Source organism: Lycium barbarum, chromosome 9, assembly GCF_019175385.1.
Source record: "Lycium barbarum isolate Lr01 chromosome 9, ASM1917538v2, whole genome shotgun sequence".
In the NCBI taxonomy this organism is placed as follows: Eukaryota; Viridiplantae; Streptophyta; class Magnoliopsida; order Solanales; family Solanaceae; genus Lycium; species Lycium barbarum.
The window spans coordinates 100446805-100461711 of NC_083345.1; the positions used below are offsets into that span (position 1 = coordinate 100446805).

General features: G+C 33.5%; 2 protein-coding genes across 2 annotated transcripts; both read right to left on the minus strand.

Moving 5' to 3' along the window:
• Positions 1-519: 519 nt before the first annotated feature.
• Positions 520-1551, minus strand: LOC132612071 (uncharacterized). The gene has a single exon (XM_060326414.1). It carries the CDS (start codon positions 1549-1551, stop codon positions 520-522), a length of 1032 nt encoding a protein of 343 aa, XP_060182397.1.
• Positions 1552-9558: 8007 nt separating this feature from the next.
• Positions 9559-10890, minus strand: LOC132611281 (glutaredoxin-C9-like). Its single transcript, XM_060325706.1, has one exon. The coding sequence runs from the start codon at positions 10212-10214 to the stop codon at positions 9831-9833; it is 384 nt and encodes a 127-aa protein (XP_060181689.1). The 5' UTR covers positions 10215-10890; the 3' UTR covers positions 9559-9830.
• Positions 10891-14907: the final 4017 nt, after the last annotated feature.

Below are 14907 nucleotides of genomic sequence, written 5' to 3' on the forward strand. Positions count from 1 at the left end.
ACAAAAATAGTCCCCAAAAACAATCCAAAAAATGACCAAAAACGGTAAAAAAAAAAACAGTCCAAAAAATGACCAAAATAGTCCGTAAAAATAGTCCCAAAAAACTGTTCAAAAAAACAGTCCAAAAAAAAACAGTCCCCAAAAACCACTCCAAGAAAACAGTCCCCAAAAACAGTACAAAAAATGACTAAAAACAGTCCAAAAAAAACGGTCTAGAAAAAACAGTCCAACAAAAAAAAACAGTCCAAAAAATTACCAAAACAGTCCCAAAAAACTGTTCAAAAAAACAGTCCCCAAAAACCAATCCAAAATAACTAAAACCATCCCAAAATTGAACTAAAACAGTCCCAAATAACTGAACCAACACAGTCCAACAAAATCACCAAAACAGTCCCAAAAAATAAAGAACCAAAACAGTCTCAAAAATCTGAACCAACAAGAATAGGAAATGTCATTTGACAAAGCTAAAAAAGGAGACATACCAGTCGCTTCATCAAGTTCACTTGACTCGTGGCGCCACTAGTGTGCAGCAGAGCCAGAATGCGGAATGAATCCGTCAGAACATAAACCCAACCTAACGTTACATGGTTCAGCTGCAAAGTCTGGATAGGTTCTATCAAAATGCTTCCAGGCCTCACCATCCGATGGATGACACATAACACTCGGTGGCCTTCTATTTTCACTGTGCCATCTCATATGAGGAGCAGAGCTATTAGATGCATACAACCTCTTTAACCTTGGTATTAGAGGTAAATAATGCAGCGCCTTAACATCCACTCTCTTCCCGCTACGTGTATCCCTAAACCGTTCACTACCACAAAACTTACAAGATTCTAGATCGACGTCATCATTATAGTATAACATGCAGCCATTTTCACAGCAATCAATTCTCACCGACGAGAGTCCCAACTTAGATACCAATCTTTTTGCCTTATAGTAATTATCAGGTATCTCTAGAGTCGGGTCAACCAATTCGTGCATGAGGTCAATCACAGAATCCATTGCCCCATGGGGAACATTGTTATCTGCTTTGATACTCAATAATCTAACAGCGACAGATAATTGAGAGTGGGTAGAACTATCATGTAAGGGCTGACTAGCTTTTTTTAACTTTTTATAAGAATGGCTGGCCTCTTCATTGAGAGGTTCTTCAACATGGCCACTTGATTCAAAGCCCCAATGTATGCCACAACCATCCTGAACCATGTCGTGCATTCTAGAATTCTGGATAGTAGGTTCTACCATCCTACTACTTTCACCCACAACAAAGTTCTGAAATCCACCCAAATTGTTACGCGTTTCTCCATGACTAGTCCAAACTGTATAATTACTTTTAAAACCTTTTTCCATTAGATGTCGCCTAACAATCTCTGGGGTCTTAAATTTCATACATTCACATTTAGAACAAGGACACCTAACCACATCATGAATTGTAAAATCCTCAAGTGTTTTAGCATAGTCAACAAAATCATAAACGCCGGCTACAAATTCATTCTTCAACCCAAATCGACCAGGATTAGTTTTATCGTACATCCAACTACGAGATTCCATCAAAACAAATTGCAGAAAGTTTGAACTTGTTAAACCATATTTAATTTATATGATTAGTAAAAGAATTTTATTTCAAAGTATAACCTTCCTACCTGTAATGCGCAGTTTGAAACTAGCTAGATAAAGTGCCTAAATCTTTTTAACTTTAATTAATAACTACATAATAACCACCCATGTATTAACAACTAGAAAAAATAGTACAAAAAAATGACCAAAAACAGTCCAAAAAAAAAATAGTCTGCAAAAAACAGTCCCAAAAACAGTCCAAAAAAAAACACTCAGAAAAAACAGTTCCAAAAAACCATCCAAAAAATGACCAAAAACAGTCCCAAAATCTGAACCAAAACAGTCCCAAAAAAATGAATCAAAATACTCCCAAAAAAATGGACCAAAACAACCCAAAAACTTTGCTAATTGACAACTTAAGCGCCCAAAAAGAATGACAACTTAAACTTTGCTACTGAAATATACTTCTATTTTTTTCCATTGACTAGTTGCATTGTTGAAAACTTTGCTAATTGACAACTTAAGCGCCTAAAAGAACGGAAAGAAGGGAGAGGAGCGATAGAGTCTTGCGGACCTAGAAGTTTTAAGTTTCAGGCACTCAACCACCTTTAATCTATAATTACTTTGTAAGATTCAGTGCTTAAACAATATCTTTGTATGTCATTGCTAGCTTCCAAACAAAAAAATATAATATTGGGCGGAAAACAATACGTGCTTAAGTACCCAGTAGCCTCAATAATGTTAGCACTTCATAATGGAAAGGAAAAATAAATAAAGAGCACATAAAATAAATAAAGAGCACATAAATAAAGAACCAAAATAAATAAATAGCACATAAATAAAGAATCAAAATAGTCCCAAAAAAAGGAACCAAAACAGCCCAAAAAATAACATTCAATTTCAATTCAAAATCCAAAAAAAAAAAAAAAAACATAATATTAACCCTAAAACAAATATTGAACACTAAATAAATTTATCAAATCTACTAAATATAGAAGGTAATGTAGCTAATAACATGAGATTGTTATGCATTGGTAAGTGTTCATGACATTGGAAAAAAAAAAACGTACCTGCAAAAAAATGGGTTGCGCCGCCGACGGTGGACTGGCAGTGGTCGGAAAGTAGTGGGTTGAGGGTCTGGGCTGGTGGGGCGGTGGGCTGGTGGTGTGGGTAGAGAGGAGAGGGAGAGAGGAAAGAGAGAGAAAGAAAAACTTTCAATTGAAAAGTAAAGACCAGCAGATGTGGAATAAATGTGGTCCAATTTTCGACCACATGTGGTCGAAAATTGGGTTTTTTTTATTTTATTTTTATTTTTAAATTAAACGTTTCCCATTTATTATTTATACAAAATTTAATTTCGACCACACGTGGTCGAAATTATATTTTCATTTTAAAAAATCGACCCCATGTGGTCGAAATCCTACTGAAAATAAAATAAAAATTAAATTCTTGATTTTTCGACCGCGCGTGGTCGATTTTTTTTCGACCAAAAATGTGGTCGAAAACACCCTTTTTTTTTTAGTAGTGTCTAGTATTGGATGAATTATTTTTTAATATAATTTTTTTATATGTACATTCGAAATAAAGTAATGCCTTGACTAAAAAATAAAACACTTAAATCAAAACCTTATAAAATAAAAGACTTAAACCTGAAGATAACAAGATTCAAAAACCAACAAAAATTACTTCGGGACACTTTACAACCCCTAAAACGACAATCCAAACGTTTAGGTAAACTTGATGTAATAAGCCGACATTATTGTTCACAAAAAACAGATATCAAGTTCTATATAAAATATTGATATTTAGGAGTTTTGAGACATGACTAATTTTTGGTCAAAGTATGAAAAAAAACGTGAATTTGAGAGCTTTAAAATTGTGCCAAAAAAATATAACCCCTATTGCGCACTAATTTAGTGCGCAAAGGGTAGTTTGGTTACTTTTTTTTTTACTGGGTTATTTTGGTCTCAAACCCCGCTTTTTGGATCATTTAAGTTGCGGACTCTAATTAAAACCACCATTTTAAAGCATCTCATGAGATTGTTATTCCTTGTCCCATCTATTGTACGTGCGATAAAATTATGCCGCATTTTATTTCCTGGGAGTACTATCCCATCTAAGCATACCAAACAATCCCTAAGAGAATAATAAAACGAATACGGAGGTGTCTCTGTATTCATTCTTTTTTAATTTCCAAGCATATGTTTTTTTTTTTTTTTTTTAAACATGGTTGCATAATTTAGTAGATATTAAACACACATATGAGTCCTATAGCTCACTGACGACCGTCCATTTCACTCCATTAATTATGTTCCTTATATTATAAAAACTAGGAGTAAATATTTTCTCTAGGTTTAGCACAAAAAATTAAAAATCTATCAGAAATAAAAATAAGGACTTCCCGATGATTTAGGGTCAAACAATTTAAGTGAGATCTATAGTGTAACTTACGATAGTTTTTGTTTAGATTCTATATATATTATTAAATAACAATTCTGGAGTTTGGGCTGCGTGGGAGTAATGTTTATACACTTCTCTGCATGTTAATACATGCAAGTTAAAATGATCATTCTGGTTCATGTATGATTTGCATTTTTGCAACTAATAAAGGACAAAAAATATATTCCCACCTGCAAAGTTCGATTTTATTGATTAGATAACTGAAATAATAGTACCTATATATCATGCTGTCCTGCCTCTTTTGTCATAAGTAACTTACTCGTTGATGATGGCTTGATTCTAAAATATCTTCTAGACTTGCAATGAATTTGTATGTTATTACTCCCTTATTATTCTCATTTAACAACTAGTAATTTATTAAACCCTGTTTGGATCTTTCTTGTGGAAGTTAGCCAGGAGTGAATTAAACCTATTGCTTCTTTTTTTTGTGTGTGGGGGTGGGGGGCTATCTGTCGATCTTAATTTGTATTTCTTAAACGGAAAAGGCTCAAATATGCCATCGAACTATCGGAAATGGCTCATTTATGCCACTCGTCAATAGTTTGGCTCATTTATGCCATCGAACTATAGGAAATGACTCAGTTATGCCACTCATTAATAGTTTGGCTCATTTATGCCATCGAACTATAGGAAATGACTCAGTTATGCCACTCATTAATAGTTTGGCTCATTTATGTCATCGCCGTTATCAAAATGACTCATCAATGCCATTTTCATTAATGCCAGTTTTATAATACCAGATATGACACGTGGCCTCCAATTAGAGGTCTACGTGGTTTAATTAAATCAGCCCAATTTTAAATCCCAAATTAATAAAAAAAACTGGCCCATACACCCGACCCACCCACAACCATCTACTTGGAGGTCAGGTATCATATCTGGTATTGTAAAACCGGCGTTAATGAAAAATGGCATGGATGAGTCATTTTGGTAACGACGATATCATAAATGAGCCAAACTATTAATGAATGGCATAAATGAGACATTTCCGATAGTTCGATGGCATAAATGAGCCAAACTATTGACTAGTGGCATAAATGAGTCATTTCCGATAGTTCAACTGCATATTTGAGCCTTTTCCGTTCGTTAAATAATTTGATGGAAGTTGGATTTTAATTTCCCATAATGTATTCGGTGAAATTAGAGTTACATCTTCATTCCTCTACTTAATTAAAGACACCTCTCTATAATTTTTAAAATTACACTCTTTCTATCTCTACTTATGTCATATATTTTTCTTTTTAATATGTTAGAAAAAGAATGATATCTTTCTCTTTTTAGAAAATATCTAGTTTTAGCATTCCCGTTTTACTTTAATAACTTGACTTATTATGATCCTCACTTCTATTCATTTATAAAACCGAAAAGGGCCAAAATTACCCCTGAACTTTGAGAAATAGTTCATCCATACCCTTCGTTATACTTTAGGATCAATTATACCCTTACAGTTATACTATGGGGTCAGTTATACCCTTATGTCTAACAGCTGCCACGTGGCATCATCCTAGCCCTTCAAAATTATTTTCCCCTCAAATAATTTTTCACCCACTAAAATAACCCAACCCGACCCGATTTTTTTTTCCAGCCAAGGGGTAATGGGTTGGGTCCGTATCACTTTGGCTGGAAAAAAAATTCGGGTCGGTTCAAGTTGGGTTATTTTAGTGGGTAAAAAATTATTTTAGGGGAAAATAATTTTGAAGGGCTGGGATGATGCCACGTGGCAGCTGTTAGACATAAGGGTATAATTGACCCCATAGTATAACGGTAAGGGTATAATTGACCCTAAAGTATAACGAAGGGTATGGATGAACTATTTCCCAAAGTTCAGGGGTAATTTTGGCCCTTTTCCGTTATAAAATGAAAAGACATGTGAAACTTTCACTATCACTTATTCGGTTAAAAGGATATGTAATTTTGGTGATGTGCATATATATATATATATTTGTCTTACATGTCAAGAAGAAAAATTAATTTCTAAAATAAAATTTGTCCACATAAAATTGGGCAGGGGGAGTATATAATAGAACATTCTTATTTTGAATTCTATTGCAAATACTTTTCTTATTTGTTTACCATTGTAAAGTAGACCGAGAGAAAAGATACCGTTAGTCACTTTTGATGATATATTACTCAAGTATTATCTTGCTCTACTTATAACCTTTGTAAGAACTAATCATAGTATACTAGAGTAAAAGAATGATTAATCATAACTATCATCCTTTTTGTACCTTGCTTTTACTTCTTTCTTTTCTAATCCATATAACAAGAATTGTTTTTATTTTGGGAAAAAGAAACAAGTGTTTTTACTGCAAGAACTAGTGTTTGATCATTTTTGCAAATAAACCCTGTTCACTGAAGATGTAAGCCAGTCAAACACTGCAAGTCCCAGTGAAAGGAAATAACTGAAAGCAATAAACATCATGTTCTACTCATAAAATATCAATGGCACACCACATCCAGTTTCTTTTTTGTCCTTCACTTTATGCGTCACTCCCTTGACAATCCTTGCAGTATAACTATTCCTTCCTATAAAATAAAATAATCTCAGGATCGAAGAATATAGAATTATTTAATCTCGTGTTTATTGAGTTTTTCTTTCGAGCCATTTCACAATTAGTCATACCATAACTTTGATCTTACTTTTATATAGCCGGAATTAGGGGTGGCAAATGGGTGAGTTTGGTTGGAATTGGTTTGGTTGAAAATGGTTTGAACAAAAATAGGTTGGGTTTCAAACCGCCCATATTTTATGTGGGTAAATATGGGTTGGGTGATAAATGGCTGGGTTGGTTATGGATTAACCCATATTATATATGTGTACTATTATTTCAAGTGTATGTTTATCATTTTTTTCTTTTGTTAAGTTAAATTAATTTTTTCATATAAATTTCAGGGGTGAGGGGTGGGGGTCGTAGAGGGGGTGGGGTGGGGTGGGGTATGAATTTTTTTTCTTCTTTTTTTTTTATAATTTTTTTATAAAAGTAAAATATATGAAATTGATTTTTTTTTCTGTGGGGGAGGGGGTAGGGTGGTGGACCAGAAATTTTTTTCCATTATTTATAAATTTTTATAGAAGTAATATATATATAAAATTGAAATTTGGGGGTGGGGGGGGGGGAGGGTCATGGTGGGATGGGGGGCCGGGGGGGGGGGGGGGGGGGGTCATGGTGGGATGGGGCGGGGGTAAGAATTTTTTTTTTCCATTTTTTATAAAACTTTTATAAAAGTAAAATATTTGAAATTGACTTTTTTTTTTGGCGGGGGGGGGGGGGGGGTAAGAAAATTTTTCCATTTTTTATAAAAGTAAAATATTTGAAATTGAAATTTGTGGGGTGGGAGGTCGTGGAGGGGTGGGGTGGGGGTAAGAATTTTTTTTTTCCATTTTTTATAAATTTTTATACAGGTAAAATATATGAAATTGATTTTTTTTGGGGGGGGGGGGGGGGGTATAGTGGTGGTGGGGGTAGGGATCGGAGTGGAAGGTAAGAAAAAAACTTCTCCTTTTTTATAAGCTTTTTATAAAAGAAAAATAAAATATATGAAATAAAAAAAAGTGTGGAGTGGGTGGGGGGCATGGCGGGGTGGGTGGTGGGGTAAGGGTTGAGCTAGGAAGTAAGAAAGAAATTTCTCATTTTCAAAATGAGTTGTTATTGGGTCTAGTGTGTTCTTATATGGATACCCATATTTGCCCATATTTTTATGGGTTAAAGAGAGACTTGAAACACATATTTACCCACCTGAAATATGAGTGACCCAACTCACTAACATATGGATAAAATGGGCTAATTTTTTAAATATGGGCTCAAATTGCCACCTCTAGCCGGAATAACAATGTTGTGTTCGCTATCCGAGGTTATAACAATCCATTGACATATATATATATCCTTCTCTATAGCTCTTCCTTGTGTATTTAAATAGGCTTATTTCAAAGGATCGGAGACTAGTCATTAATTCCTTTCATATTATTTAACCTTGTAACTTCTTGATTTCAATTGTTGAATTATTTAGCAAAGACTCAAGGATAACGAGTAATGAAGTACATCTAAGAAGTGGAAGCTAGGGGTAAGAAGAGTGGTCGATCGTATACCTATACTGGTTTCACGCAGCAAGTGGCACAGAGTGATTTTTCGCTTCGACCTCACAGTGCCAATCTCTATTTTAATTATATATATAAGTGATGAAATTAGTAATTGGGAAAGAATTTAAGTTATATCCGTCAGTGTAAGAAGGTTTTACACAAGTACGTAGGTCACTTTTACCTGTTGTATCAGGTAATTTGTTTTATTTTAAAATTTTCAAACCTTATATTTTAAGGAGATTTACCTGTAAATATTATTTGAAGACCTAGTAATATTTAAAAAAAAAAAGGTTTATACTAACACTGTATATAATTTAAATTCATTTCGAAAATAAGACAACAATACTAGTCTTCTTCAAGCTATTGAGGGTGTTTGTATTTGCTTAAAGTGCTTATTGACTTTTAAGCTCTTTTATACTTTTTGTGATGTTTGGAAAAAATAAAAGACGTTTTTAAGCATTTACTTTTAGGCAACAAAAAGTACAAAAATAAGCCAAAATTTAAAAGTTTGGTACTTCCGACTTATGACTTTTAGCTTTTAGCTTATAAGTTATTTTTAGAAAGTCAATCCAAACACCCTCAATTACAATGGAGATGTAAAATTTTCATTATACTAATCCATCAGGCAAAATATTGAGAATATATTGTGTTTATAGTCATTTCACTCTTTTTTACCATTATCCAATCCAAACAAGCTGGTCTAATGAATACAGCCACTTTCATCCAGCATTCATATCATATGATCATCATAAATATGAAAATATATCATCATTCTTCCCTTTTAAAATTGACGTACCTTCCCTTACTTTTCTCATGATATCACGCAAAACGTTAACTATCATTAATGTTGTCTGCTGTTTTCTTTTTCTTCTATCAAAGTAAGAGAAAATTTTCAAAACTAATTAATTCCTGCTTCTGCATGCTCAAAAAAAAAAAGAATTTTTAAAAAGGCAAAAACTTGATAGAAAAAACCCATGCAATTTTTAAAATTAAATATTGACAAACAAACGGAAGAGAAGCTACTGATTTAGCTAGGAAGAAAAAATTCCATCAAATTCCAAGAAAAAAGCATAGTTAGTTTATACTATAAATTTTCTGTTTCCTTTCTTTCCGACAGCAAGGTTAAAAAGATACTCCCTCCCCGTAAAAAAAAAATTCACGCTTGACCATTTGCACACCCCTTAAAAACTATTCACTCTAAGAAAAAAAAAATAGATATTGAGATTTGATCACATAACACTTAATTGGGGTAAATCTAGAAAGATAAGGTTAATTGTTTCTTGTTTTAATAAGTGGACACTTTTTTGGACTCAAAAAACAAAAAAGCTAAGTGGACACTTTTTTTTTATCCGGAGAGAGTAGTATTAAAACAGTGCCTTTTAGCTCCCTTTTTTCTAGTAAACCTCATAACCGCAAATATTGCACTAATGATGAAACTTAAACTAAGAGAACATGTTGGAGTAAATACATAATGATTCATCATTCATTGAAACCCAATATTATAGCTGGAGCAAGTCATTATAAAATACAACAAACCCTAATTTCTTTTTTTCTTTCCCCAACAAAGAAAAAAAAAACACAGAAAAGAGCCTCTGTAGATATACTAGACATTGTCTGACTCTTCTGTCTCCCTTTACTAGTACTATATAAAATTCCAACAATGCAACGAGAATTTGTTGGAGGCTATCAAAGCGAATTCAAAATTTAAAGTTAGTGAGTTCTGATTAACCCGAGCTCAGAGCCAGAGAGCTCCGGCTTCTTTGAGGAGAGGAACAAGGGTACCATTTATATGACAAGCCATAACTGTTTCAATTCCACCCAAGAATTTCCCACCAACGAATACAGCCGGCACAGGCTGCTGCTGCCCGTCCCCCGCAAGCTGAAACAGCAACGCGTGAATTTCCCTCCCCGCAGCATCCCTATCGAGCTCGACTATAGTGGGGCCCACCCCGAGCCCGAAGAGGAGCTGCTTCACCACGTGGCACATGCAACAACCGCTCATGGTGAAAACCACAACCGCATTGCCTGACACTAGGAAACGGACCCTCTCGTAAACCGACTCCATTCTTGATTCTCCAACGATCCTCATATTTGATGATGACTCCTTCACTACCTGCATTTTTTTTAATTTTTTTTTTTTTTTTGCAAATTCTCACTAAGATTTCAAAAGGGTATTTTTATATGCTAAAATCTTGGAGTTTAATGGACTAAAAAACTTGGGTCTTTTTTTTTTTTCTTCAGGTTCAAACAAGAAGAGTAGCAATTCAGATGATATTTGTTGTTAGGGCTTATGTAGAATGAAGAGTGGGTTTTATAGGAGGGAGAAAAAGAGAGGGGGTGGTAGGGTAGGGGTATATTGGGCGTAGGGGTGTTTAGGGAGTGGGGTGGGAGTGTATAGCTAGGGACATAGTAGCTGAACCCGGCAAATTCTGACGGGTTTGATATTTCCTCATTTTTACAACAGCAATAGTACGATCCTTTCCCAATCATCTACTTTATTTGCATGCCTTTCTTCTGCCTTTTGCCTTTTTAGAATATGTGTAAAGAGAGAGAAAGGGATGATCAGAGTGGATAAGGTCACAGGTTTTGTCTATGAGGGCTTTAGGGAGTATGTACGTAATTAAGTTGATGTTACTTGGACCTCTTGATGATGAATGAATAATTAACTCCAACATTTAATTAGCAGCATCTAATCCATAAAAGTAGTGAATTGACAACCTCTAAAGGTGTCACTAAAACTACTAGCATTACTTCGTGCTTTTCCATTAATAGTGTCTTGCAAACTTGAAGAAGTAGCTAATGATTCGCCACAGTATTATTTAATTTATTTGGTACTCCTAAAACATTTTCCCCATTAATTATAATTCGCACAACGTAAGATAGATTAAAGGGGAAAGCGCTCTTGCCAGATTTTTTTCCATTCCAAGGGTTCAAAACTATATCTTAGGTTACCGTTGGTTGTATTTCATCCCACCATATTCTTGGTGATGGTACTCCTAAATTTAATAATTACTTTGTTTAACTGAAGTATTCATCCTTTTTCGCTGTACGTATCAACACCTTATATACTCTCTTCTTTTTTATTATGTGACTTAGTTTTGATTGAATATGAATTTTAAGAATGTAAAAAAAGTTATTGAATCTTGTGATTAAACGGAAAATGGGTGTAATATACCGAAAATACTCTTTGATTCTTGTGGAGGGGAGGACATTACTCGGCACCTAAAGTAGGGCTCAAACCTAACAATAACGACCAAAAATGCACAAGCCGAATTGGAGTATTCCAAAAACTTGGGGATTTTGTTGAAAAATGCAAAAAAGTCCCTCATCGGTGGTTAATGAGATGGGTGGTCTCCTTATATGGACTTGGGCAATCCTCTCCTCATAAGCTAACTTTTGGGGTTGAGTTAGGCGCATGATCCATTTCTTTACATGGTATCAGAGCAGGACCCATCTCATCCGATGTTGGGCCCCCAAATTAAATTTCTCACGCTCTCAAATTAAATTGCTCACGCTCCAGATGTCCAGCCCTAACAACAGTTTTAAACTATCAAACCTGTTGTAATATGTAGTTTGTCTTATTATCCATACTACTATTAATCTCACTTATTATACATGGTTGTTTGGACATGCATATCTTTTAGGTAGGTACAAATTCTCTTAAGACTATTATTGTATGGAAGTTAAACTGTATCCAAAACTGCCGTTACCGGCCTCTAAATTATACTTTAAAAATGGGAAGTGCAGCTTGTCATTGTGATCTAACATTCTTCTTCAATAATTACAAAGGAAAATAAGCAACTGCGTATAAAAACAAAGAGAGCTAAAAGCAGAAAACTTATAATACGTGAGAGCTTAATTATATATCTAAGTATCTAACTCTGGGAGGTAGAGTGAGATAAATGGTCCCACAATGATAGTTACACCAATTTGAAATATACTCTTATTATTAAATTATAGTTAACTAATACATATTTTAATATTAATTTATAATTTAATCATGATAAATTAGTATAATTTAGTATAAATACCAGGTGTACGTGCCTAAGTTTTTAAAGGCTTCTGAATTGTTAATGGTAACATAATATCACGTTATTTTTTATTAGTTGCTTGCTTGTTTTAAGATAAGTAATAAATTACATTTGTTCCCTTCATAATTAATAACAAAACGATCCTTCTGCAGAAAAGTTATGTACTGAAAAACTTGATTCAGAAAAGCTTCCTCAAAAAATTATAAAAAGCGGAAGCTAATTAATTGGCTAAATATATTGCCATAAGACTTAAAAAAATTCAGGCTGTGGGGCCAACTTTGTCAAAGGAGCAAAGTCATCTTCCCAACAGAAAAAAATGGTGCAGAAATTCACCAGAATAAGATGTGAGAGAAATGAGAATGGCATGAGAATTGGGATAGGACAAGTGTTACCTCATACTGCAACCTGAAACACAGACTTGAGGTTGAGGTACACAAAAAACGCTTTTGTGTGGACCATTTTCTAACGGTTATTATTATTGTCATTTTGATATTATTATTATTAATATTTGAATCAAACCAGCTTCTATGTATTATAAAGCTTAGTTTGAGCTCAGATATATGAAGAGAATTGCAACTAATTTTGATGTCTTAATTCAACCAAATACAAAGTTTAAGAAATACATATAACATACTAAACATGTCTTTTAGATCTTGTAATTTAAAAAAGATGTGTCATTTATACAGTGAATGGGTAAAATCATTTGCACCCCCAACTTTACTTTAAAAAACAAATTTGTTGTCCAATTATTAACAATTTATGACATTCTCTTCCCTTTATCCTACACATTCAATTTTCCCCTTTTCATTTTCAATGTCCATTGCCCCTTCCCCCTCTATGTAATATTCCTTCTGTTCCAATTTATGTAATATAGTTTGATTAGGTACAAAATTTAAGAAAGAAAGGAAGATTTTTTAAACTTGTGGTTTAAAACAAGCCATAGATATTTGTGTGACTGTAAATTATTCATTAAGGGTAAAAGAGGAAGTTTTAGGTTAAATTATTTCTAAATATAGTAATGTATCATTCTTTTGGGAAAAAACTAAAAAGAAAAGTTTATCACATAAATTGGAACAGGAGGAGTACTATTTTTTTTTTTAATTTATTATATTATACACTCCCTACGTCTCAAAATTGTTTTTAAATATAAAAATGTGTCAATCTTTTTGGGACGAATTTATAATAAGAAAAGTAAGACAATCTTTTTAGGACGGGAGGAGTATCATATTTTTGACCTAGACATTTTACCTCTAATTTGTGAGTATTATGTATTACTTAAGGAAGTTATCATAGCAATTCATACTAATTGAGCAAAATCAATGGAGCAGAGCCGCTCCTCTGGAGGATTTATGTAAGAAATCACCATACTGATTTGGGAAGAGGTGTAATTGATTGATATAAAAGGAAACCAAAACCATTTTTCTTTTTGAGGAAAGAGATGCAGATTTGGGTAACGTGGATGCACAAACAATTAGTTTTTGCATAGAATTTACTTGTCCAAATGCAAGTATTCTCTATTTCTCTACCAGCATATGTCTTCACTTTCATGGCCCACAATTCTTAAAAATGACTTAGCAAAATATTCTTTACATAACTACTAGAGAAAAATAATACTGACCTGTTAGTTTGTGCAAATTAATAATTATCTAATTTACACTTTTAAAGAACGAAGCTCTTTTATTACATCTATTTGGTGATGCACGTAAAATATTGTAATTGGTATCATTTTTAAAACACACTATTTGGACAATTTTTGGAGAAAGCTTTTCAATCTTTTCTGGAAGAAAAGATTTTGAAGCAAAGAATACATTTCTTTGAAAATCTCTAACACCACTTATTCAAGAGCCTTTTTTTTTTTTTTTTGCCACAAACAAATGCATGTCATTAATTTACGACCATCATTTTCTTATCATGTTAAGTTTTTTCAAAAATTGAATTGAAAAACTTTCTTTAGATAGTAAGTAAATACAGGAACAAGTTTATACTTTTCTTTGTGTGCAATTGAAAGACTGCAAACAAAAGTATTGGGAAATTGGAATATCTGAAAAAAACAAAAAGTAAGAAATTAAGTGGGGAAAGAACCGACAAACCGACAAGTAGCGGTTTACAAGCCGCCGTTGACCGTCAGCTGATTCATACTCCATAACTCTGTCAAAAGTTGCTTTTGTTATTTTACATTTTTTGTATTTTATTTTGGCATAGTTGTATTTTTTGGTCCCTAAAGTATAAGTATATTTTGCTTTTGGTCCTTATATTCTAAAGAAGCACATTTAACCTTCACTTAATATGTGTGATTTTAGTACTTTTATCTAAGAAGTATATTGTACTTAGGGTAAAAGGTCAAAAATACCCCTATATTTTTTTTTGTTACTAGTTAAGTTTGTCTCCTGTTTCACTTTTGGGCTAATCGTACTACCGTTATGAAACTTAACAAAATTACCCCTAATTAGATGAAATCTCCCAAATTGACCAAAATACGGATTTCACTAAAGTAACCCATTGCCCTCTTTTAACCCGCCCTAGCCACCAAATTTAAAACCCAAACCAGTCATCTTCTTCCTTCGACCTGCGGACTGAAATCACTGTATTTAAACTACTTTTAAAACTATATTGCTGTCATATGGAGTAATAGTACAAGCTTAGCATAACACGTAGGTAATTAGGAGCTAGAACGACTAATAACTATGGTTAATTTGTGAATATTCACAAGCAAAGGGATTGAAAATGCACGTTTAAAGTAATTGAAGGTTAAATGTGCTAAATCAAATATCACAAGAATCA